The sequence below is a fragment of the Micropterus salmoides genome, unplaced genomic scaffold (genome assembly GCF_014851395.1).
Source record: "Micropterus salmoides isolate LMB-PRFRI ecotype aquatic unplaced genomic scaffold, ASM1485139v1 Ms_hic_scaffold_13, whole genome shotgun sequence".
Lineage (NCBI taxonomy): Eukaryota > Metazoa > Chordata > Actinopteri > Centrarchiformes > Centrarchidae > Micropterus > Micropterus salmoides.
In genome coordinates, this window is record NW_024040374.1 from 9,980,388 (window position 1) to 10,003,279 (window position 22,892).

The following is a 22,892-nucleotide window of genomic DNA, read 5'->3' on the forward strand; positions in this document are numbered from 1 at the left end:
CTCATACACAGTGAATCATTAGCTGCCATGATGCATGGTGTAACTGGTCTGCTTGGCTACTGGTGCTGTGCTGCAGGTTATTTTAAGTTTTGCAGAAGGTTAGTCAGGCTAAACAGTATAGACTGTATTCGCTCTGATTACACGTCCCAGTTACAGTCTCTTGTTTTGAAAAAATCCCCAGGGTAGATGAGGATGAGCCCAGGGTCATTTTAATCTCATTGACTTTGATGTATAAATACTGCGAAATACAATCCAGGAGATCAGGGTGGCACTCGCTGTTCCATACTGCATTTCACCTCTTGACAAATGTGGAGTCCTCTCTGCTGACTATGCATTCAACAATGGGCCTCTCAGAAAAATCCTGAGTCTCAACCAAACCTTTTACCCATGAATGGAATAGGAATAGACAGATGGCCAGAAGGAATGAAGGAAGAGAGACAGAGATGGATGCAAAGAGAGAGAACAAGAGAGAAGGAGGGAAGCAGAAAGACAAAGAGAAAAGAACAGGGAGGATTGAGGAAGGGTAATGTGGTAGGTGGATGCAGAGAGTGCTTTCTGAATGTGGGCCAGTAGGTTTTAGATGAAATGCTTAAGGAAAATGATTGCTGTGTGACATGAATCTCTCTCTCTCTCTCTCTCTCTCTCTCTCTCTCTCTCACACCTGCTGCTGGATGGGTTGACCTATATTTCATGTGATAGAAAAGATAACCCAGAAAGTATCCATCCTCTCGAACTCACCTTGAATAGTCATTCCCTTTGCATACTAAACCGCTGAGAATTTTCCTTTCTATCCTTCTGTTAGCTGTGTGAGAATAACTGAGCAGAGGGCTCCAGGTGTGTTTGCTATCATATGTAGGCTTGTTTTATATTATCTTATATGCTCTTTCTTCAATGTATTTGGTTTTGAAAGAGAGCCGTTACCAGTGTAGAAACTCTGGGTATGAGATCAGCATCAAAACAGCCGGGGTCACAGGTTTAGTGCGTGTGTGATTTCAGAAAGGCTCCATGTATTGTTTTTAAAACAACTTGGCAGAGTACAATTTTATAAATTAACATACAGTAAATGTCCTCCTCCTCTTTTCTCAGCTGACATACCATCCATTACTCATTCCTTAGCTCTGACTGGGCAATTTACAGTATGCCATCCTGTTCTGCTGAGTTTCTACATAACGGCTGATGGATATTTGCTAAATTAGCATAAACCCTAGATGCAGTGCTCTCCCTCAGCAGTATTCTGCTCTTTTACAAGGTTAGCTTTGTCCAAACAATCCCTTAAACTACGTCTCCAAATTAAGACTCCTTGCATTAGGGGTGCGAGAGTGTAAAAGGCACTAAAGTTTTTGATTAAATAAGAAATGGGGAATCTCATTAAGATTCCTGGCAGCAGCAGGAGCTGCACACCACTGAAAGTCATTGCTGTTATTGGCTTAGATTACTAAACAGTTGGTTTAAATGGATACAGCCTTTCTTTTCTCAGGCAAGGACCTTTTATTGTGATGGTTCTGCACAGTAAGCTGTATTCAGCGGCGAAACAGAAGCTTACACCTCACATTCCTGCTGTAATCTATCATTGTGCTGAACGTATGTCACTGTACTGCTCCTCCAAGTGCCTGGAGCTGCATGATGGATGGATGTTACAGGCCTGTGCTCCTGTATGTGTGTGCATAAACTATATATACATGTACATGTGAGAGAGGGGTGAGCTGCAAACCAAGAGGGAACAGAAGGCGTGGTGCTGTGAGTGTAGCACAAAGCCGCTGGGAAGGGCAGAAGGAGAGAGTGAATTGGATAGGGGTGGGGGGCAAAGGAGACGACTCCGAGAGATAAAAGGATGAAGGGGAGGGAAGAAAGAGAAGAGGATGGAGAGAGGAGGAGGAAAGAGACAGAGTGGCTGGAGAAAGGACATGGAGGGAGGAAGAGAGGAGACATGGAGGAGGGCCTGATGGGAAATGAGATGATGAGAGAGTGATGACGGACAATCCATCTAATTGAGTTGTTTGCTGTTGGTTTAATTCCAATCCCATAGAAAACTGGACAAATATATGGTAACTTACAGTAAAATGTTTTGTAGAAATTTCTTCAGCTATCCACAATAGGACTGCAAATAAGAATAGTTTTTAAATAATTATTGATTTATCTGTTTTTTGACAAATTCATCTTATAAATATATATTTTTTTAAATGCCCACAACTGCTTGTATTGTCCAAGTAGTCCAAAGGCCAAAAAGATGAATCTGCGAAATACATCTTCATAATTGAGGATGTTTTTTATTAATATATACTTTACTGATTACTGATTATCGATTATTGAAAGTGTTGTTGATTAATACCAACATTAAACAATTGTCAGGTTTTAGGCCACTCAGAGTCAAAGAACAAGGTTAATAAAAATGCACCTGGGAATATTCTGTTGTTGAAAAGAAAGAGATACCAACTTTACCAGGTGCAGCAACATGATGATCTGAATAACCGTTGATCTGACGATCAGAAAATCTGAAAGACAACACTCTTAAGTAGTTACTGTGCTGTACTTGCCACTTCTGGTCTCACAAGCATCACAGAATAAATACATATAAAGCTCTGTAACACTATCGGAGGGTCAATTTGTTTAAGGTCTCTCTTTGTCGTCCCGCAGTTTGTTGCGAGGTGCAGAGGAGATGGGACTAAGGAAAGCGGTAAAGCCAGAGTTTGGCGGAGGAACACGAAGCTTCTCCTGTGAGGAGGACTACATCTACGAGAACATTGAGAGCGAGCTGTGCTTCTTTACTTCACAGGTCAGTGTCAGTGCAGACACATACACACACACAAACACACAAGCGCGTGCAAATAGATATGTTGTCTTGTTTCAGGAGAGACAGAGCATCATTAAATACTGGCTGGACAACCTACGTGCTAAACATGGGGAGGTGCTTCATAATATCAACTTCCTGGAGGGCCAGCCTATCAGTAAGTTGCACCTTTATCAGTACAGTGTTGCTAGACACTCTGCAATATTTTATTAAAGTCAGTAAAGTCAGTTTTTTGGCAGGCTTTGGAAATAATCCCTCAGTTGTTTTGGGTTTAAAATCATTAGAAGCCAATTGTGAGGGCTTTGGCGCTTTATTGTAGTTGATAGCTTTAGTTTTTTCTTTATATAGCTACTGTTCTTCTATCTATGTCTCTCTCTCTCTGACAAATTAAATGCACAGTAATTTTACTCAGCTTTATTCTCTGCTTTATTATTCTCTGCAGTCCCTGAGCTGAGTGCACGAGGGGTGATCCAGCAGGTGTTTCCTCTCCATGAGCAGAGGATCCTAAGTCAGCTGATGAAGTCTTGGGTCCAGGCCGTTTGTGAGAAACAGCCATTAGGTCAATAGAACAAGATACTCATACGTAGACACACACTAACATATAAAACCATAAAAAAGTGCTTTTGACACTGTGAATCACTTACTTTGCTTATAATAACTGTGTCATAGTATCCTCATACTTTGTAATTTTCCACTATTGTTTACAGATGATATCTGTGACTACTTTGGGGTGAAGATTGCCATGTATTTTGCCTGGCTGGGATTTTACACCACTTCTATGTTATATCCTGCTGTGATTGGCTTTGTGCTGTGGATGCTCACTGAGTCAGATCAGGTAAGGAGCTATCATTTTCTAAAACAACTTAAATCACCAAAATGATCATTGCGCGATCGTAGCCATTTGGGTGTTTGTACTTGGGATGTTTCAGACGAGCCGTGACATCTGCTGTGTGGTGTTTGCACTGTTCAACGTGGTGTGGGCCACTCTGTTCCTGGAGCGGTGGAAGAGGAGGGGAGCTGAGCTGGCATACAAGTGGGGAACACTGGACACCCCTGCTGAATCCCTTGAGGAAACACGACCTCAGTTCCGGGTGAGAGAAACTAAAACACAGGCTTCTTTCATCTTCCTATCCTCTTCTCTTTAAGGCCCTTTTATACTTTTTTTCTGTCTTACTCTCTCTCTCTCTACAGGGAGTCAAGCGCTGCAGTCCCATAACAGGATGTGAGGAGTTCTACTACCCTCCGTGGCGGAGGCGTGTATTCAGGTGGCTGGTCAGCCTGCCCATCTGTATCCTCTGTCTCTGCTTTGTCTTCCTGGTCATGCTTATCTGCTTCGAACTACAGGTCAGTCCGCTGTCAGCTTAATTTTTTTATGTGTCCTGCATGTATAAATGCAGCAATAATAGTCTCAATGGTAAAAAAAACAATCTCCTTACCAGCATCTGTCCTTGTTTTGTTTCTTCAGATTTATTTTATGTATTGATATAATGATGCAGCAAGCTAGTTAAATGTCTGAGTTCTACAGGCTATAGTATGGGTGGAAATTGAACAAAGCAAGACATATCTTTTTAATGGAACAATTATTCTGTTTATGTACATGTTTTGATTTTACATCTGCTTTGGCAAGGTAAACGTATGTTTTCTATACCAATAAAGCTTGAAATGAAATGAATTGAAGAGAAAATACCGTCTCCTTCAAAATGTTGGTTTCCACGCCCTGGGTGTTAGTTTTTTTTCCTTGGGGGTGATGAGTAAAAATCTGCGATTGTGTCTCCGCAGGAGTTTGTGATGGGGATCAAGGAAATGCCTCGGCTAGCTCGCTTCATCCCCAAAATCATGCTAGCTATCACTGTGACTGCATGTGACGAGGTGTACAGGAAAATTGCCTGCTGGCTCAATGACATGGGTGAGGGTCAAGCTTCCAGATTTATCCAAATCTGCATTCAGAGCAGAGCATCTCTTATATAAGATAATCTTAATAAAAGTTCTCTTTATTGATCTTTAGTATTTTTTGTAAAAATTAATCTAATTATTATTAAATTAATAATTAGTGATTTTATTGTACATTACATTTTTAGAGTGGTTCAGTCTGTACAATAAGATATGATTTGCATTCTTTTTCCACAGAAAACTATAGACTCCAGAGTGCCTATGAGAAAAATCTCATTATCAAAATGGTTCTTGTGAGTGGCTTTTTCTTATGTAATATTTAACCTGTGATTTAAAACTTTATTCTTAATGACACCAGGCATTTCTTTCTCTTGCAGTTTCAGTTTGTAAATTCTTATCTCAGCCTTTTTTACATTGGATTCTACCTCAAAGACATGGAGCGGCTGAAAGAGGTAAGAAACATCCCAATCCCAGCTCTAATGTTTGTCTGTCATGCATTATCTTCAGTAATTCATTTGGCCTCCAACATCTGTCGTTGCATACTCTCATCCTTAAATGCTTTGCTCTTTCTGCGAACTCTCTGCATTGATTTCTGTAATCAGCCACCCACACATCCAACAATTTGTCCATCTGTGGAAGATGCTGCTGGTGTTGTCTCTTTTTAAGAGTCTGCAACGGCAGGTCCGGCCTAATGTGCTGCCTTCTTTCTTCTTAAAGTTCCAGATGCTTGTGGTCTCTGTGCCCTGGTTCTTTAGGGCTTTATTTAGGTCCAAAGTATGATCCCTGTACATTTACTGTCTGGGCGAGAGGTCAAAGGTCCATTTCTGACCACCTCTGTCTTGACCTTGCATGCTGAAATACTTCTTTCTTTACATAGTTGAATGTGCTGACAACAAAATCACACAAAAATTATCAATGGAAATCAAATTTATCAACCCATGGAGGTCTGGATTTGGAGTCACACTCAAAATCAAAGTGGAAAACCACACTACAGGCCTATCCAACTTTGATGTAATATCCTTAAAACAAGTCAAAATGAGGCTCAGTAGTGTGTGTGGCCTCCACGTGCCTGCATGACCTCCCTACAATGCCTGGGCATGCTCCTGATGAGGTGGCGGATGGTCTCCTGAGCAATCTCCTCCCAGACCTGGACTAAAGCCAACTCCTGGACAGTCTGTTGTGCAACGTGGCGTTGGTGGATGGAGCAAGACAGGATGTCCCAGATGTGCTCAATTGGATTCAGGTCTGGGGAACGGTGGGCCAGTCCATAGCATCAATGTCTTCCTCTTGCAGGAACTGCTGACACACTCCAGCCACATGAGGTCTAGTATTGTGTTGCATTAAGAGGAACCCAGGGCCAACTGCACCAGCATATGGTCTCACAAGGGGTCTGAGGATCTCATCTCGGTACCTAATGGCAGTCAGGCTACCTCTGGCGAGCACATGGAGGGCTGTGCGGCCCCCCAAAGAAATGCCACCCCACACCATAACTGACCCACCACCAAACCGGTCATGCTGGAGGAGGCAGCAGGCAGCAGAACGTTCTCCACGGCGTCTCCAGACTCTGTCACGTCTGTCACATGTGCTTAGTGTGAACCTGCTTTCATCTGTGAAGAGCACAGGGCGCCAGTGGCAAATTTGCCAATCTTGGTGTTCTCTGGCAAATGCCAAACGTCCTGCACGGTGTTGGGCTGTAAGCACAACCCCCACCTGTGGACGTCGGGCCCTCATACCACCCTCATGGAGTCTGTTTCTGACCGTTTGAGTAGACACATGCACATTTATGGCCTGCTGGAGGTCATTTTGCAGGCTCTGGCAGTGCTCCTCCTGCTCCTCCTTGCACAAAGGCGGAGGTAGCGGTCCTGCTGCTGGGTTGTTGCCCTCCTACGGCCTCCTCCACGTCTCCTGATGTACTGGCCTGTCTCCTGGTAGCGCCTCCATGCTCTGGACACTACGCTGACAGACACAGCAAACCTTCTTGCCACAGCTCGCATTGATGTGCCATCCTGGATGAGCTGCACTACCTGAGCCACTTGTGAGGGTTGTAGACTCATGCTACCACTAGAGTGAAAGCACCGCCAGCATTCAAAAGTGACCAAAACATCAGCCAGGAAGCATGGGTACTGAGAAGTGGTCTGTGGTCACCACCTGCAGAACCACTCCTTTATTGCGGGTGTCTTGCTCATTGCCTATAATTTCCACCTTTTGTCTATTCCATTTGCACAACAGCATGTGAAATTGATTGTCAATCAGTGTTGCTTCCTAAGTGGACAGTTTGATTTCACAGGAGTCTGATTGACTTGGAGTTACATTGTGTTGTTTAAGTGTTCCCTTTTATTTTTTTGAGCAGTGTATAATCCTTGTCATGCTTCTTTAAAACTCAAAATTTTGGAAACATTCACTGAACAGAAATTATGGGCTGTTTAATGTGGGAGATCATTGATCTGATCATTTTTATTTCTTATTGAGAGAAACATTGCAACACACCCTTTCATGTTCCTTCAATTGTGCCACCTCAACTGCCTCATATATGAGCATCATTCCTAGTTTCTTAATTGTTTTGCAGATCCAACTCTCTTACCTCAATTTCTCAAGTTTCTGTTACACTCTCAGCCAAAGTGCCACCTCATTGGGCTTGTCATACTCTGTTAACATCACCTGACTTCATAGCTTTCCCATGTTTGGTTGCCAACCAGCACAGTAAAATAACATGGAAACATGATTTTTCTTAATACACTTTCGTACTGTAGCAACATGAATAGCTGTCTATACCTGTCTGTGCTGACAGCTACTGTAGGTTTCTGTAGGCAGCAGTGGGAGAACAGTATCTCCTTTTCTCCATTTCAGAGGTCTCCCATCATTGACTGAAAATAACATTCTGTCTATGTCCTCGTCAGGAATACTCTTGTGTTTTTGTGTTTGCATTCTTTGCTGCAGCTAGCAGCTATAGTATATTTTGTGTCAGCATTATTTGACTCTGAAACAATTTCTTTTAGATTAAAGCCAATAACGGATAGTAAGCTTTGTTCTGCTGCAATTGTATATCTTCTGGGTGTATATGAAAGGGCCAAAGACATACTGCTCGATTTTGAGTGATAAAGGATAATTCTGGTTTATTGCAACTTATGTTCAATTCTCATAGTTTTGGCCAACTATAATTATCAGTTATGACAACATTTCCCTTGCCAGGATAATTGCTGTGATCTGGAAACAAAGCAACATTATTACAACAAAGCTTGATGGAGCAAGAAACATGAGCAGTAAATCAAACATGTACAGTTTTACCCAATGAAACAAATAACCACTTTATTTGGAGGTAAAACTTTTTTTGGGTGGGAATAATTCCAAAAAGTAAGTATGGTAGGTTCCTTACCACACGGTGAGTTTTCCTATCCTGAGGTTTTGCTTAAAACCTGTATGAAGGTCTGACTGCTTAAGTTACCCTGTCAGACTTCTCTTTTGTGAGGTCACTGTGGTCCTACTTCTCTGCAATTTCTTTTTGATCATACTGTTATTGCAAATAGTTATGAACTCAAAAACCGAAATACACTCAATGTGTAATAAACCTGAATTATCCTTTAAGTCAAACTGATTTTATAGTTCCTGCTGTATGTGATTTGCATTTGCTCGGCAAGGTGTGAGTATTACTGTAAAGCCTCGAGTAGCAATGACATTTTAGGGAACTGTTCAGCAGCATTATGTGATTTGCTCGTGAATACAGTCTGCATGCATTGCAGAGTTTGAGTTTGATATGTTGTAAGGATTTATCTTACCATATTCCCAACCCAGAATTAAGTCCTCTCCTCTCTCCTGCTGGTCCTCTTTTTCTCTATCCAGCCTATTTCTAACCACCATTCATTCACTGTGGCAGTTTATTTTCTGTGACTGTTTCTCTCTGTCCTTGTCAGATGCTGGCCACTCTGCTTATCATTCGCCAGTTCCTTCAAAATGTGAAGGAGGTGCTGCAGCCTTACCTGTATGAGCGCCACAAGCTGGGCGAGCTCACACTGCGAGCTGTGTGGGACCTGCTGCTCTCAGTACTGCTAAAATATGCCCGGCTGGCAGCTGGAAAAGCTCAGGCCTCTCCCACTGACCAGGCCATGCCAGGACCTGGACTGAGGGGCACTAGGCCTGGGTTGGGGCCAGACAGAAGGTCAAACTCATTATGTAAACTTGTGCTTAATTAAATATGTTGTAAACATACACTTCAGTAAAATGTAGTGTTAAGTATTAACAATTTGTTGTCAAATAAAGTTTAAATGAATCCTTTATTATTGCCAATTTGAGGCACACATGCAGAGATTGACACTTTCTGCTAAGATCACTGTAATGAACAGCTACATTTATGTGTTTATAGTTGTCATTACCACTGACACTCAAAGTATTAGTCACCACAAACAGACCCGCTTGAGTTCAAATTATAAACCACTTTAACTGCACTTGCCACTGTAAACGCGCTGCATGCAGTTATGATTCATCCCAGTCGGACATTGAACACCACTGTGAGTGGTTAACACACACATTTTGTCTGACGTCTGTCTGTGCCTTCAAATTCTCTCAGGGAAAAGAAGTGTTTGAACGGGGGATGTGGGGTGCCTGATGAGGAAGAGGGAGGTGAGAGGGACGAGGCTGACAGCGGGAGGTTCAGTGAAGGAGAGACTGAGGAGGAAAGTGTGATCGACTGCGGTTTGAAGCTGAGGAAAGTCAGTTTCATAGAGAAGGTATAAGCTGTGTGATAACATCAATTTATGAGGTGATAAATGTGCTTTGATCATATTTTAAGAAAGCAGTTGTGCAAATATACTAGTAACAGCAGTTTGTAGTAGTAGTAGTAGTAGTAGTAGTAGTAGTAGTAGTAGTAATAATAGTGTTGTTATTTGATGTTGCTAATCTGTGTTGTTGCTGTTAAGGTGGACAGAAGACCAGTCTGCAGTGCCCCCCCTATGGACCACAATTTCCTAGAGGAGGGGAGCCCCACTATGGTGGAAAAAGGAATGGACCCTGCCTCTGTATTTGAAATGTGTGATGACGATGATGATAACGGCATCCATGATGTGAAGGAGTCAGGTGGTGGAGGGACAGGTGTGGCGGAGGGAATTAATGCTGCTGCCGCTGCTGCTGCCGCCAGTGCTGCCCCACTGCCTTCTGGGTCTGATAGCAGCACATCGTTACGACACAGAAGAAGAGGCAGGAGCGCAGAGAGACCTGAGCCGAAGACAAAAAGGGAATCATGGATTGACCCCCCTGAGGAGAGAGAGAGCAACACGCTCACTCAGGCTGAGATGGAGAGCTGCATGCAGACTTATGCTGTAAGAAGGACTGTATTCTAAACTAATTCTGTAGACTCTGCACAGGGTTTTAAAAATTATATTTTATTTTATTATATTGAATAAAATAAAATAATATATGCACTAATGTCATGATAACAGTTAAATCATCACCTTTGTTGTGGAGACAGCTTTCCAAAAAATTTAAATTTAACCAAAATCCTGTCATACATCTTTGAGCTTCTAAATCTATTAGCCAACTGGAGCATCCCTTTAGTGTATAGTGGTAGGCAAAGAAAACTGCACAATGTGCTATGTCATTTTATTTTTGCAATTCAAATACTTGCAAACCATTGTCAGAAGCTACTACATTTTCAGCATGTGCCCAAGCTAAACTGAAACAACAAAAAAAACTGGCGTGTGTGCATGGATATGGTCGATAAATTGGAAATGGTTTCACTTCATTTAGAGTAGATGGAAAATAACTGTTGTATAATAGTATAAAAACAGCCATATATGGTGCCAGTTAGGGAACATTCATTCATTCATTCTCCTCATTCTTAGATCAGGTTTCATACATTTGGTAGAGGTACACTGCAACATAAATCCAACAGAAACCCTCAGCTTTCACACTTATGTGAGTGTCCTGAGTGTGAATAACCGTGGGTTATTTCCAAAAAGGTCCTAAATGCCAGCTAAACAAAGCTTACATATTTGTATATTGTATATTTTATATGTTATTTGGTACCATTGCAAATTTATTTGGTCTACAGAAATGCAGTCTTGTCTTCTAGTTGCCAAATATCATTCAGACTGCATTACTTATTAACGGTCCTCTTTGCTGCTCTCAGGACACCTTCCAGGACTACCAAGAGATGTTTATCCAGTTTGGCTACGTGGTGCTCTTCTCCTCGGCCTTTCCACTCGCTGCCATGTGCGCTCTCATCAACAACATCATTGAGATCCGCAGTGATGCCTTTAAGCTCTGCACTGGTCTGCAGAGGCCTTTTGGAATCAGAGTAGCCAGCATCGGCCAGTGGCAGGTTAGAAATACACAGTTGACATAGGCTCATGAGGTTTTTCTTCCATGGTTGTAAATTGACTGAATTCACTGTCACCCAAAGAGGAACAATTAAAAGAATTGTAGTATTGCTGTTATATGTAACAAACACTGGCTTGATATCAATTTTAAAATTGATGATCATGTAAGTGTAACTGTAGCACATGAAATGGATCAATTACCAATACTGGAATTAGCTATATATTGGCTGGAATAAACTAAACTAAACTGAGGCAAATTTAAATCATTATTAGGTACATACAGAGTATAGCAGAATGTCAGGGTTAAGAAACCGCCTTTTTTCCCCTCCTTCACAGACTGCAATGGAAGCCATGGGCCTGATTGCCATCATAGTGAATTGTTACCTGATTGGTCAGTGTGGTCAGCTTCAGCGTCTCTTCCCGTGGCTCAGCCCTGAGATGGCCATCATCTCCATTGTCATCCTCGAGGTACCACAGCTTGTTCCTGCTAGTCTGTCTGAAGTGCTTAGAGCAGTGCTTTTTCTAATTTTTCTCAGGGCACCATCATTTTGTGACCCTGCACAAAATGTATTGTAATCAGAAAATGTGCCAGATATGTAGGCTGCAAACAAGTTTATTACTGTGCTTATCTTTCTACCTGCAGAGACTTTGGAGGGTTGGATAGCACAATATATCCCTTCATCAAATACTATCAATGTTTACACACAGATGTTGTCACAAATTACTCTCTGATAATTTCAGAACACACTGTAATCATCTAGTAACCCAGAAGATGTAAATAAATAAATATATGTGAAGTGGGTTTCAAACTTGCCAATCTTTAGGTATGAAACAGATGAAGTGAAGCTTGATTCATGCTTCTCCTCTTTCTTGTAACATTTTTAGATACTGGTTCTCTTAACTCTGCACTCTGTGCCTGTCTATATTCGGAAAAAGGTAAACAGCCTGCAGCGCTGTCTTGGCCTGATAAAGAAGTCAGGCCTATCAGGAAGAGAATTTTACGGCTCAAATGATGTTGTGCAAGAATTAGTTCAAGTAACATACCCTTAAAGAGTATTCTGAAGCATTGTGCCCTATATTTGAGAGGGATTGTACGGTTACTTACTTATTTTTTGTTTCATCCCACACCTCATCTTTCTGCAGCACTTTGCAATTCTCCTAAAGTACGTCATTCATGTGGCCATCCCTGACATTCCTACATGGGTAAGAGAGGAGATGGCCAAACTGGATTATCAACGCAGAGAGGCCTTTAAGGTAAAAGATAAGACATCATAAGAACAATAAAATGTTTATGGCATGGGAAAGTTGCAACAGAAGGAAGGAAGGAAATTCATGTTCAAGACTTACTCTAGCAGTTTGAGCAAGCCCTCCAAATACTGCTTCATTATGTGCAGAGTACTGCAATATAATAAAAATCCAAAGCAGTAGCCATCAGAGGAGCCAATTTATTCTGCTGCAAACAGGCTGGACTGCAGCTTTCTCTTTGGAGATAAGTTGATTTTATTACACCTATGGTGATATTTTGTCAATGATACTTTTGAAAAACACAATTTGTAGCACAAAGAAAATTGATTAGGCTGTAGTGGCTCCTGCAGCAAAAGTGGAGGATTCTTAGTAAGGGATTTGTTAGATGGGTAGCACTGCAGTATTGTAATGGTTAGCTGGGTTAGTGCTGATTCTAGTAAATACATTGTGGGAATGTTTCCTTTCCTCTGCAGAAGCATGAGCGGCAGGCGCAGCAGCATTACCAGCAGCTGCAGAGGAGGAAGAGGGAGGAGGAGGAGAGGCAGAGGCAGGCGGAGCATATGGCCCGCAGGGAAAGGGAGCGGGATGACGGCAAGGGCGATTCCTCTGGGGATCACCACCACGACAAAAGTCACAGCAGCAAATCACGTCCCGGGGGTGGAGGTGGTGGAAGTAGCGGGTCGGACAAGCCCAAGAGGCCCAGCTCTCTGTTGGCCAATAATAACGTGATGAAGCTGAAACAGATCATCCCACTGCAGAGTAAGTTCTCCTCAGGTGGTGCCCGCTCCCCTCAGTCACCCACTGGCAGTGAGCCAAAGCTGCCCGGGTTCCTGAGCTTCAAATTTCTCAAGTCACCTGAGAATAAGAAGGAAGGTGCTGCGGCTTCTGCGGCTGCCATCACAGCCACTAACGCCACAGCAGCAGCATCATCATCATCTTCATCATCAGGTAGCAGCTCTCAGGAGCGTTCTCAGTCACCCAGCAAAGCCTTCAATCCTGGGAAACTGTTTAACTTTGGGAAATCTGAGGGGGGGACGTGTGTAAATGGGGCTCAGATGCCCAGATCCGGGGAAGGATCATCACAGACGTCAGAAAGACAAGCATCCAGGTCTGACTTGAACGGCGTTCCAGATGAGATCCCCTCACCTGGAGGGGAAGGGTCAGAGAATGGACATTCAACAGACTTGGACGGCTCTAAAGTCTAGTAGCTGCATAGAGAACAAACTTGCCGTTGGTGACATCTCAACTGAAGAATTGATGTGTTTACTGTGAGGAAATGCCTGACCTACCTTCTGTGTTATCACAGGTTATGTGTAGAGGTACTTGAAGCAGAGAGAGAAAATGAAACTGACAAAAAATTACATGGTTTGGTTTTTTGCTGAGAGACGAAACAAAACAGGCTTTATAAGAAAGACGTAAACCCTCCTATCATGATGAATAAACACACACACACTCCCTTACACACACAAACATGCAAATCCTTCCTTGTCTGCAATACATAAAGAAATGCATGAGCTGCGTTTCTAATATTTTTAAGCCTTTAAAGCAGAGAACTGTGTTTCTTGATTTCTTCTAGTCATAAATTGTAAGCATCTCGTTGGCCTCCCACTCGGAACAGAACAGCCTGTTGTGGAGGAAAAAGATTTTTAAAAATGCATATACAGTGGTATGAAAGGATCACAGATTGTACATCAAATAACTACTGAGAGTGTTTTTAGTTGTCACAACACAAGTGATCATTAGATATTGTGTCATTTGTATCTGTGAGTATCTGGAATTCTTGGGCCCTTCACTTTTATATTGAAGTGGTAAAATGAAAAAGCAATATCAATCAGTATTTTAATTATTCGTATCAATCATCACACAAACCTTCCCTTAATAAGCGTCCCTGATATATCACCAGCTTTATTTTCAAAGCAGAAGTGATGTCTGAGCTTTGTACACTTCTTCCCATCCTGTGACAGCAACAGATTTGTTCAAAAAGGAGGTAAAGAGCTTAGTAAGTCGAGTTGTCACATACCAGTAGTTTTTCCCGGAGAGCAACAGGAAAAGAAATATAAAGCAGTTGTAGACAAAGGTGATATTGAGGAAATGGAGAATGAAAACCTGTTGTGTGCTGTTCTCCATCCAAGCCCGTGGAGCGCCTTGTAAACACAGATGGTGCTCCATTCCACACTGTCCAACCAGACTTGGCAAACGAGTATAGAGTTAAAGAAGGAACATTTGCACTAAACCCCTACGCCCTGCATAGAAACGTCTCTCCCTCTGCAGGAGAAAGGACCGATACCAGCCTGCCTCATGACATTATGCAAAAGCTGGATTGTTTTGATTTCCTCCTTCCACACAGTACATGCTATCTATTCACTTGCCCCCTGCTCTCAGCAACCATGGGATTTCCTATATATTCAGATTTTTTAAAATAGTTCAGCTCTTATTTATGTTGAGCTCCATGTGTTTTATACGCACCATTATTTGCTGCATTGCATTCTTGCAGTGCTGATGATGGGAATTTCTTTTTTTAACCAAAGCAGTATTTTTTGGATTATACTGTTAACCCAAGATGTGTGTGATATGTTAATCATGTACATCAACACAGTATGATATACATTTTGTTACTTAAGTAAGGATGCCCATCATCCACCATTAAACTGTGTTTCACTTCTGCGGGGTCTCCAGAGGGTGGTGCCAGAGTTTATTTGCATAGCAAAATGTGGTGTTGAATCGCTTGTTCTGATTCGCTATTGACTACTTACCCATAACATCAGTGTCTAGTCATCAGTGTACAGCAGAGACAGTGAAATTAAAGTGTCTGGCTGCAGTTTAAGAGTACTTTGAATGGAAATGTAATATGGTGACATTAGATAAGATACACATTGTAAGCTGGGAGACAGGAACATTAACTATGCATTTCCACACCGTCTCCTCTGGCAAGCATTTTGGCAATAACACTGAGTTGTAGGAGACTTCCATGTATCCCTACAAGTCTACACTAACCACTCCACCCGCAGCACCCATCCTTCTGCATTATCCCCAGCCAGACTCTATGCATCTTTTTTATTTGTGTCCCCTCAATATTCCACTCTCTCAGTTCCCTCCCGTCTGATATTTAATGTAGGGAATCTCTTGATTCACAGTTAAAATAATAACAATAATGATCTACCGCTTTGTGTTTACAGAATCTGTCTAGGGGTGATGACAATTCTGATGACAGCTTTTTTTATTTTGTGGCTGCTTTCATATGTCTGTAACAACTTTTACAATAAGTATAGTCCACCTTTTAGTCACATGCCTGAAGAAAATACAAAATGTACTTCAGCAGACAGGCAAAAAGATCTGACATTAAATGCAATAAGGAAATAGACAGAACATCAATTTGTGTGGTCATGGAATCATTTTTCTGTCAATCTTACAGTATATTCTTTTTTATATTTGGAAGTCATTGTTCATTGTAAATGTAAAAAGAGATGTGCAAGGCTGAGAGAAATGTGGATCAGTCTCACAGGATTGTCATTGTTAAATGGTCACATGATAGAGATCAGGATGGTAAGTGTAGCTGAGCAGTGTCTCATCAAAACCTTTATTCTTGCAGAATTTGGATTTCAGGGATGTGTGACACCATGGTGCAATAGAGTCCATTTATCACCATTTAAATGTTTGTATAGAAAATGAGAAGCCAGTTTCAAAGCAGAGGTGACTAAAGTGAGAAGGCAGAGATAGGGGCATTTGCTGATACTGGCGCAGAAAGGTTTGGGTCATGCCTCCATGTATGTAGTTCCTTCTTATTCAGGGAAAACTTACAACTTCATATAATAGAAATGGATAGCATTAACGTACGTATCTCTTCTTTCATCTTTGCACTCGTGGCAACAAATTCTGCATGTGGTTGTTATGGAGGTCTTTAAAAATGGATTGGATGAAGTAAATTTACAGATTAACAGTTTTGGGTATCAGCAAAAGCTTCATCAAGAGGCATCTAATGCCAGAGACTGCACAATTGCTGGTTTTCTCGGGCCAGGCACAGGTGTCCCTCGCTGAGGACAGCACCTCAGACAGCAGAGACTCAACAGCTGTCTGTAATTCACTATCAAAGCAACAGCAGTTCTTCAAAGCTTACATTACAAGCACCATAAGTCTAATGAGAAACCACTGGGAAAGGACTGAATTTAGGGAGTGTACTATCTTCTTCTGGATCTTAAGAGTGGATGTGAACAGGTGAGATTCTCACCACAGCTACATTAAAAACTCTAACCTCAGAGTTTAAGATAAGACATCTTCATGGAACCTTCATGTACTGAACATCATATGCTCTTCCAATGTACCACTGTACAAAAAAATCTTTTAAAGAGAAATACTGGGAAATGGGATTATTTATTTCTTTTAATTTATTTTGTCATATTTTTGTAAGACCTGAAAAATAGTTAATAAAACTATATCAAATGCATTTCATGTGTTTTCTTCAACTTTTCCCTCCAAAATCATGACTGCACATTTTGTTCCCTTATTCACAAATGTGGATTTCAATATTGGGAATCAGAATGTCCTCAAATCAAGGACTGTAAAGCATCTGTTAAAATGACCACATGACAAATACCCAGTTTCAATCCAGTTTTATTTCAGCAAAGCTAAAAAGAACATATCCAAACTAACACACATGAGATGGGGCAAGGCTTAGGGTGTTGTAGAACAGTCTATCTGAGCAGAAGTATAATGTGATTCTACGCTTCAGAAACAGACGGTATTTACACTGTAGGTAGGAAGATGACTGACCACATTGTCGACGTGACTCTGCTGGGCAGTGATCAGAACATAAAAAAAAAAAGCTTAATTCAGTGTTGTACAGTGTATGACACCAATACACACTACATGTCAGGAACAAGGCAGGATGGCAACTGCACTTTGCTGTGCATGCTTATTGTGCATTATACGGCTGAAAATATAACACCCTTTTAAACACCCCCATGTTCACCTAAGCCTGCTCTCAGACAAAAACCATCCAGGACTGTCACAGAGACAGTACAGCTGTCCTGGGCCCTGAGCTGGGGGGGAGCAAAAGGGTCTGAACCACGATGACAGGTTGTAAGGCCTATAGGCTAATACTTACTACAGTCACACAAGATAACGCCACAACCCCAACACCCCTTAGGTTTTATTACTGCTCCAGGAATATAATACTCAGCTGTCAACATGCAAGGCAACATCCAGTGGGTACCAGGGCTCTTTGCTTTATGTCCACAAAGGTAATTTTCTATCGTATCCATGGGCATGTGTTATTTTACAAAAAGGCAGACACAAAGATACTCCATTGGATAAACTAATTGTGGTACTAGTAATTATTTACACACATCATAATGTATTCTTTTTTCCCTTTTCCATACATTACTATACATATTTTTCTTTGCCATCTGTGCTGTTACCTTGTTGTGCAACTGAAAATCCAACGTTCCAATTTACAACTCCACATTTAAGCTAAACTTTTTCCTTCTTTTTCTTTTACATCCTTTGATGAAAGAACAGCTAAACCTAATAGAAATCCCCATTTTTACTATCTTCAATTAGCCAGAAGGTGGGGCTAGATGTAAAAGTATTTCTCAGAAACACCAACACAACATTTATCCTACAAGCACAAGTCCCAGAATAAGATAAAGATATGCATATTCACCATAAACACACATCTAAGAGGGATTCTGAACGAGTTGTTTCTACTTTGTGCTGTTCTTCACAGTGCGTTCTTGGTGCTGTTGATTCAAACAGTGTGGAGAAATGTTGCAATGCCCCCATCAGGTCGCAGAGTGGGCAGTGAAACCGAGAGGGTGGGCACTGTGGCTGGCAGGAAGCTCATTGCCATACATAAACAATAATAGTTATAATAAAATTAAAACAGTAACAAAATGTTATTTTTCCACAAATCAGGACAGTCTCTCCATGTGACAGAAGGCTACACAAGTCATGTAACAGTTATAAGACTGTTTTTAACGGTAGTGTCTGACTTTATCTGTCAAGTCCATCTCTGATCTTAAATCTACTCTGACACCTTTTAAACTATTCATTCACCCCACACATATAGTACAGCACAATACGCACTCACAGCTCAGCATGCATACAAACATGTACACCTTTACTAAACCACACAAGGAATAGCCAACATAAACTTAAAAAAAACCCACTAGTATAAAGTTCCCTACCTGACAACAACTCTGTTCTGTCAGTGTCTTTGAGAGCTTTCCTGATCACTTTCATGCACACAATCTTTACACCATAAATGGCTGCTTTGTTGACAGGATTTTCCCTAATTTCACGCCAAGAAAGGCATCCTGCCATAGTGCAGAATGAAGTCTTTGTTCAGGTGGGATTATCCTTTGTTTTTGTAAGTTTACACTGGCTATACCCTGTATATGCAAACACACACACACTCACATTCTCACACACACTTATGAGTCCTCATTCATCTCTTGGCTATCTGTCCTGGCGATCTTCCTTGGGGGTGCTGGGCTGTCACCCTCACCTTGTTCCTGTTCCCTTTTCTTTGCTGCATTCTGTGTGAAACAACGGATTATACAGCAGTCAGTAAAATCACACAATTTATTTTTTAATAATAATATTCCTCCAGCTACTAGAAAATCACTGTCAATAAACGAAGCCAGACTTTTAAAAATTAACTCCAAAGAACTGCACATGCTCACCTTTTTGTCCCACTGCTGATGGAGGTAACGCAGGAGGATGTTGGTTTTCTCTGTTACAATAACTGTAGAGCAAACACAGAAACACCAACAGCATATTACTGATTATATTTAAAGCTGATCAGTTTTAAGCACAGTCTGCACAAAACAATGCCAGTTTCACTTTGGTTAACAAGCATTTAGTGGAAACACTTCAGTGATCAACTACAACAACAACTTCTGTTAATATCGCCTTACTGTTCATTTATGGTTTTAAATTTTAAACTTTTCTCCCACAATTTTGACCTTTTGAGCTGTGAGTTTGGTACTTACTCTGTTCAGAGGGGTATTCACGAGTTGGAAGGTACACAGAGGGCCTCCGATTCTGTAAAATAAGAGAAATTACAGTTGTGCATTCTCATGTATTTTTGTGCATAATTTAAACAATCACTATTATCTAAAAAAAAAACAAATCTCATAGAATTTATAAATAAAATGCAAATATTCATTAGTATTAATGACAGTCAAAGGACATAAATATTATCGTGGGCTACTTACAGATGCTTTACAAACAGAGTCTGCATGAAACCTGCTGAAGTTGCTCTTATTGTAGACAGGAAGTCCTTTCAAGAAATCAGCCTGTTGGAAGAAAGTGAGGAGATGATTATACTCCACAGCTCTGGTTTAATGAATATGTTCTCTTTCATCTTACATTTAATATGACCCTACCGACTGGAAGCCTCATCTGCTCTCCACAAAGACTTGCTTTTAGCAAACAGACTTATTCACCTGTGGCATTTCATAACACAGTCCACCACCGGCTGGCTTCAGTGGAAATGTCAAGAGATATTTTATAAAGATGTGGCGCACAGCACAGATGAGGAACCCCTGCAAACGACTGTAGATTCAGGATATCAGACAGTCACTGAGTCAGTGCTGGGCGTTCCCTCATCTTAGTAACCCATGCACGCTAACAGGCCTGCTACTCTCATTGTAACCCCACGACTGGAGGTGATGATACCAGATAGTATACAGCAGAGTGTAGAGCAAGTGGTTTCAAATTAGCAAGTCAGAGCACTAAACGATGCCGGTTTGGCCTTGGTGAATGAATGCCAACACGAGAAGCAGGTGTGGCTAGCAGCTATCTGTTACTCATAGTTAGCCCGGTTGTTATTACCATATGCCCTCTGGGAACAGCAGTGCAGTTTACGTTAAAAGTCTCGCGTGTGTGCATAACGTTACCTTTTCCATGATAATGGTGGAAATTTCCAACGTCTAAACGCCGACTTGTGGACTTAGCTTGGTGTCTGTTTTGCTGGTGGTGATGGCAGGCAGTGTGTTACGGTTAGCCGCGCTAGCTTACTGGCTAGTTAACCGAGGGAGCTGTCCTTTCGGGTCCTCTCTTAGCAAAGAAAACAACGACCTTCACACCCAAGTTGTTGTTTCCATTCTAGATCCCAGTATCCATGAAAGACGATAATACACTTAAAGAAAATAACCCAAGTTGTCATTGCATGAGTTAGCAAAGCTAGTTACACAGGACTTCTTCAGCTAGCATGATGGCTGGATGGTAGCAACGCTTTCTTGGCCACGCCTCCAAAGGGCGCCCATTGGCCTACCCTTTCACCCACGTGATAGTAGTTTGACTTGCCAGCCAATCATTTAACAGAATATATCTTAGCCCCTCCCTAAAACATTGACTGAGCAATCCCACATGATGAGCTTCATTATAAGAAACATCACCAGCTACTGATCCAACTGTTTGGGAAGTGTTTAGTTCTCCTCAATACATCCATGATACAAGTATGTACCCATGTTTGTCTATACAAAGTAAAGCCCATGGAGAAGTTGACAAGGCTTCTTCTATTCTATTCTATTTTTTTGTCATACAAACTATAAAAATACAGTCAAAGCTGGGGTATCTTTTCACATGTCCTGCATTTAAACTTAGCTGGTAGGTCATCGGCGTTGTTAACATTCTCATACTACATTAAGATAGTTTTTATTTGTGAATGGGTGCAGGGAATCTTGTGTGGGAGCATGATAAGGGGCCATCACTGAAATGATTGAAAGGTCAGAAAGAGTCAAAAGCTTGATATTCTTTAAACAACTGATATTAAAACGTGATAGAATCGCTTGATAAAACGAACTGACTGGCATTGTTGCAGTTTTAAGACTTTTGTTCTACTTTAACATGACTTTAAAGCATCAAAGGAAGGTTGAAATAAAGTACAACTGGTTTTGTTTGAAGATACTTGATTTCTAGATTTATTTCGTCCCTCATCTAAGAGACTTCTTCGGTTCTGACAGAGTTCAGGGGAATTGAAGAAGTCTCTTGGATGAAGGACAAAACGTCTTCGAGGATCTTAACCTTCCTTGGTTAACTATGACCTGGATGACTGAGAACCTTCACATATGACTTTAAAGCAGCAACAACGCTTCTGTCCTTTTTTGGCATGCATATGCTTCCAGGGCTCAGTGTTATACTTTTCTGCAATTGGCCCCAGTGGGTTTGAAACTTACTGGCCCGAAGACAATTTATACTGACCCTCCTTCCAAAAATGATCAGTGTTACAACAAAACCAAAAGACTTATAAGTTATGTTATACTGTTAACATGACGTGCTTTCTCTCCTGCTGACAGCCATTTAATAAGAAAAAATGTACACAGAGCAGCGGATACAAGTCGCCTCTATCCTGATTGACAGGACCTGTCAATCAGGATAGTAGTCCCGCTCAAAAGCATTTGCTGCATTTTGTCTCTTTCCCCCTAAATAGGACCATAATTTACTAGCGACTGAGAACATAAACTCATTATAAAAGGGAAGTAGCAACATTTTAACATTACTTCTAATGGAACCGGACTTCTTTTTGCAACCAGCGGACTCGCCGCCTGCGGGCCGTTAGAGAGAAAGCAGTTTTAAGTTCCGTCTGCATTGTTTCACTTTCAGACCCAGAAGTTGCCGCTTGATTGAGATTAGAGAAATAACATCTGACAACCGCTCGTCACGTAACTACAAATCTAGATTGGACAACGGTGCCATGAGCTGCAAAGCAATTAAGGATGTTGAGTTCTAATTTATTTTTTGAAATAGGCTACTAATGTTATCGGGCAGTGAGTTGCTAATTCAACTGTCCCTTTTTACTGGCCCAGGTTCCAGCTGGAGGGAGACCTAAATTACAGTTCAGTGAGTGTGTTTGTTGGGTCTTGATCTTCTCTCACCTCACTGGCACCTGCCTCCTCACTAATAATTACAAATAGTTGCCTAGCAACAGCAGCCACAGCACCAGCTCCTTATGGTGCTGGAGAAATGGGATGCTGATAAAATGGAGGCAATAGGCCCTATTCTTTGCTATTGTGGAATATGTTTTTCGTGTTAACTTCAGGAGCTCTGTGTAAAACAGATATGACAACAGGTTTAATATTAGAATTCAAAGTGATGAAGAAACAATGAAAGGAACATTCAGTAAGGAAACAACATAGCCTACCATATTTAACCAGACAGACAGATAATTAACAGATTTAACAAACCATCCAAATCTAAATTTACTGTAGCTAACTTGATCTCCTCAGTCTGGCTGTGGCCTTGATGGCCAGATCATCCAAAGTTTTCTGTGCAACCCACAAACTCTGGCAATATTAGGCAATCACACATCTACACACTGTCTATGAAGATTCTCAGTCATCCAGGTCATAGTTATCCAACGAAGGTTAAAATCAAGGGCAACTGGACTTGGTTGAAGATACTGGAAGACGTTTCGTCCCTCATCCAAAGGACTTCTTCAGTTCTGAATTTTTAGCAGATCAGTTCTAAAGAAGTCCTTTGGATGAGGGACGAAACGTCTTCCAGTATCTTCAGCCAAGTCCAGTTGCCCTTGATTTTAACCTTCGTTGGACATCTACACACTGTATTGTGAAACCCTCCCTCAAAAAAATGGTAGAATTGTGCATGGATTAATTCACCACTTCAAGTAGGTCTACTTGCCAGGTCTGCTAACTTGTTTG

General features: G+C 41.4%; 2 protein-coding genes across 3 annotated transcripts in view; one reads left to right on the top strand and one right to left on the bottom strand.

Moving 5' to 3' along the window:
* ano8b (anoctamin 8b) overlaps positions 1-16,672 on the top strand; it is a 43,231-nt gene extending 26,559 nt beyond the window's left edge. For both annotated transcript variants that reach the window (XM_038715433.1, XM_038715434.1), the window contains exons 4-19: positions 2,635-2,773; positions 2,849-2,945; positions 3,231-3,347; positions 3,496-3,623; positions 3,718-3,879; positions 3,980-4,132; positions 4,568-4,694; positions 4,916-4,971; positions 5,056-5,130; positions 8,587-8,831; positions 9,240-9,399; positions 9,589-9,987; positions 10,797-10,988; positions 11,323-11,454; positions 12,130-12,240; positions 12,705-16,672. In XM_038715433.1, coding sequence (XP_038571361.1) covers positions 2,635-2,773; positions 2,849-2,945; positions 3,231-3,347; positions 3,496-3,623; positions 3,718-3,879; positions 3,980-4,132; positions 4,568-4,694; positions 4,916-4,971; positions 5,056-5,130; positions 8,587-8,831; positions 9,240-9,399; positions 9,589-9,987; positions 10,797-10,988; positions 11,323-11,454; positions 12,130-12,240; positions 12,705-13,436 — 3,025 coding nt within the window. In that variant the 3' untranslated portion in view covers positions 13,437-16,672. The remainder of the gene's footprint in view (positions 1-2,634; positions 2,774-2,848; positions 2,946-3,230; positions 3,348-3,495; positions 3,624-3,717; positions 3,880-3,979; positions 4,133-4,567; positions 4,695-4,915; positions 4,972-5,055; positions 5,131-8,586; positions 8,832-9,239; positions 9,400-9,588; positions 9,988-10,796; positions 10,989-11,322; positions 11,455-12,129; positions 12,241-12,704) is intronic.
* Positions 16,673-16,822: 150 nt separating this feature from the next.
* dda1 (DET1 and DDB1 associated 1) lies at positions 16,823-20,475 on the bottom strand. Its single transcript, XM_038715435.1, has 5 exons — positions 20,130-20,475; positions 19,446-19,526; positions 19,221-19,272; positions 18,912-18,973; positions 16,823-18,764 (listed from the first exon to the last, which is right to left on the bottom strand). The coding sequence occupies exons 1-5, from the start codon at positions 20,136-20,138 to the stop codon at positions 18,660-18,662; spliced, it is 309 nt and encodes a 102-aa protein (XP_038571363.1). The 5' UTR covers positions 20,139-20,475; the 3' UTR covers positions 16,823-18,659.
* Positions 20,476-22,892: the final 2,417 nt, after the last annotated feature.

Coding starts and splice junctions, on each gene's coding strand:
- dda1 (XM_038715435.1), bottom strand. Junction 19,273..19,445: donor ACTCTGTTTGTAAAGCATCT/GTAAGTAGCCCA, acceptor CTTATTTTACAG/AATCGGAGGCCCTCTGTGTA. Junction 18,974..19,220: donor TGAATACCCCTCTGAACAGA/GTAAGTACCAAA, acceptor TTTGCTCTACAG/TTATTGTAACAGAGAAAACC.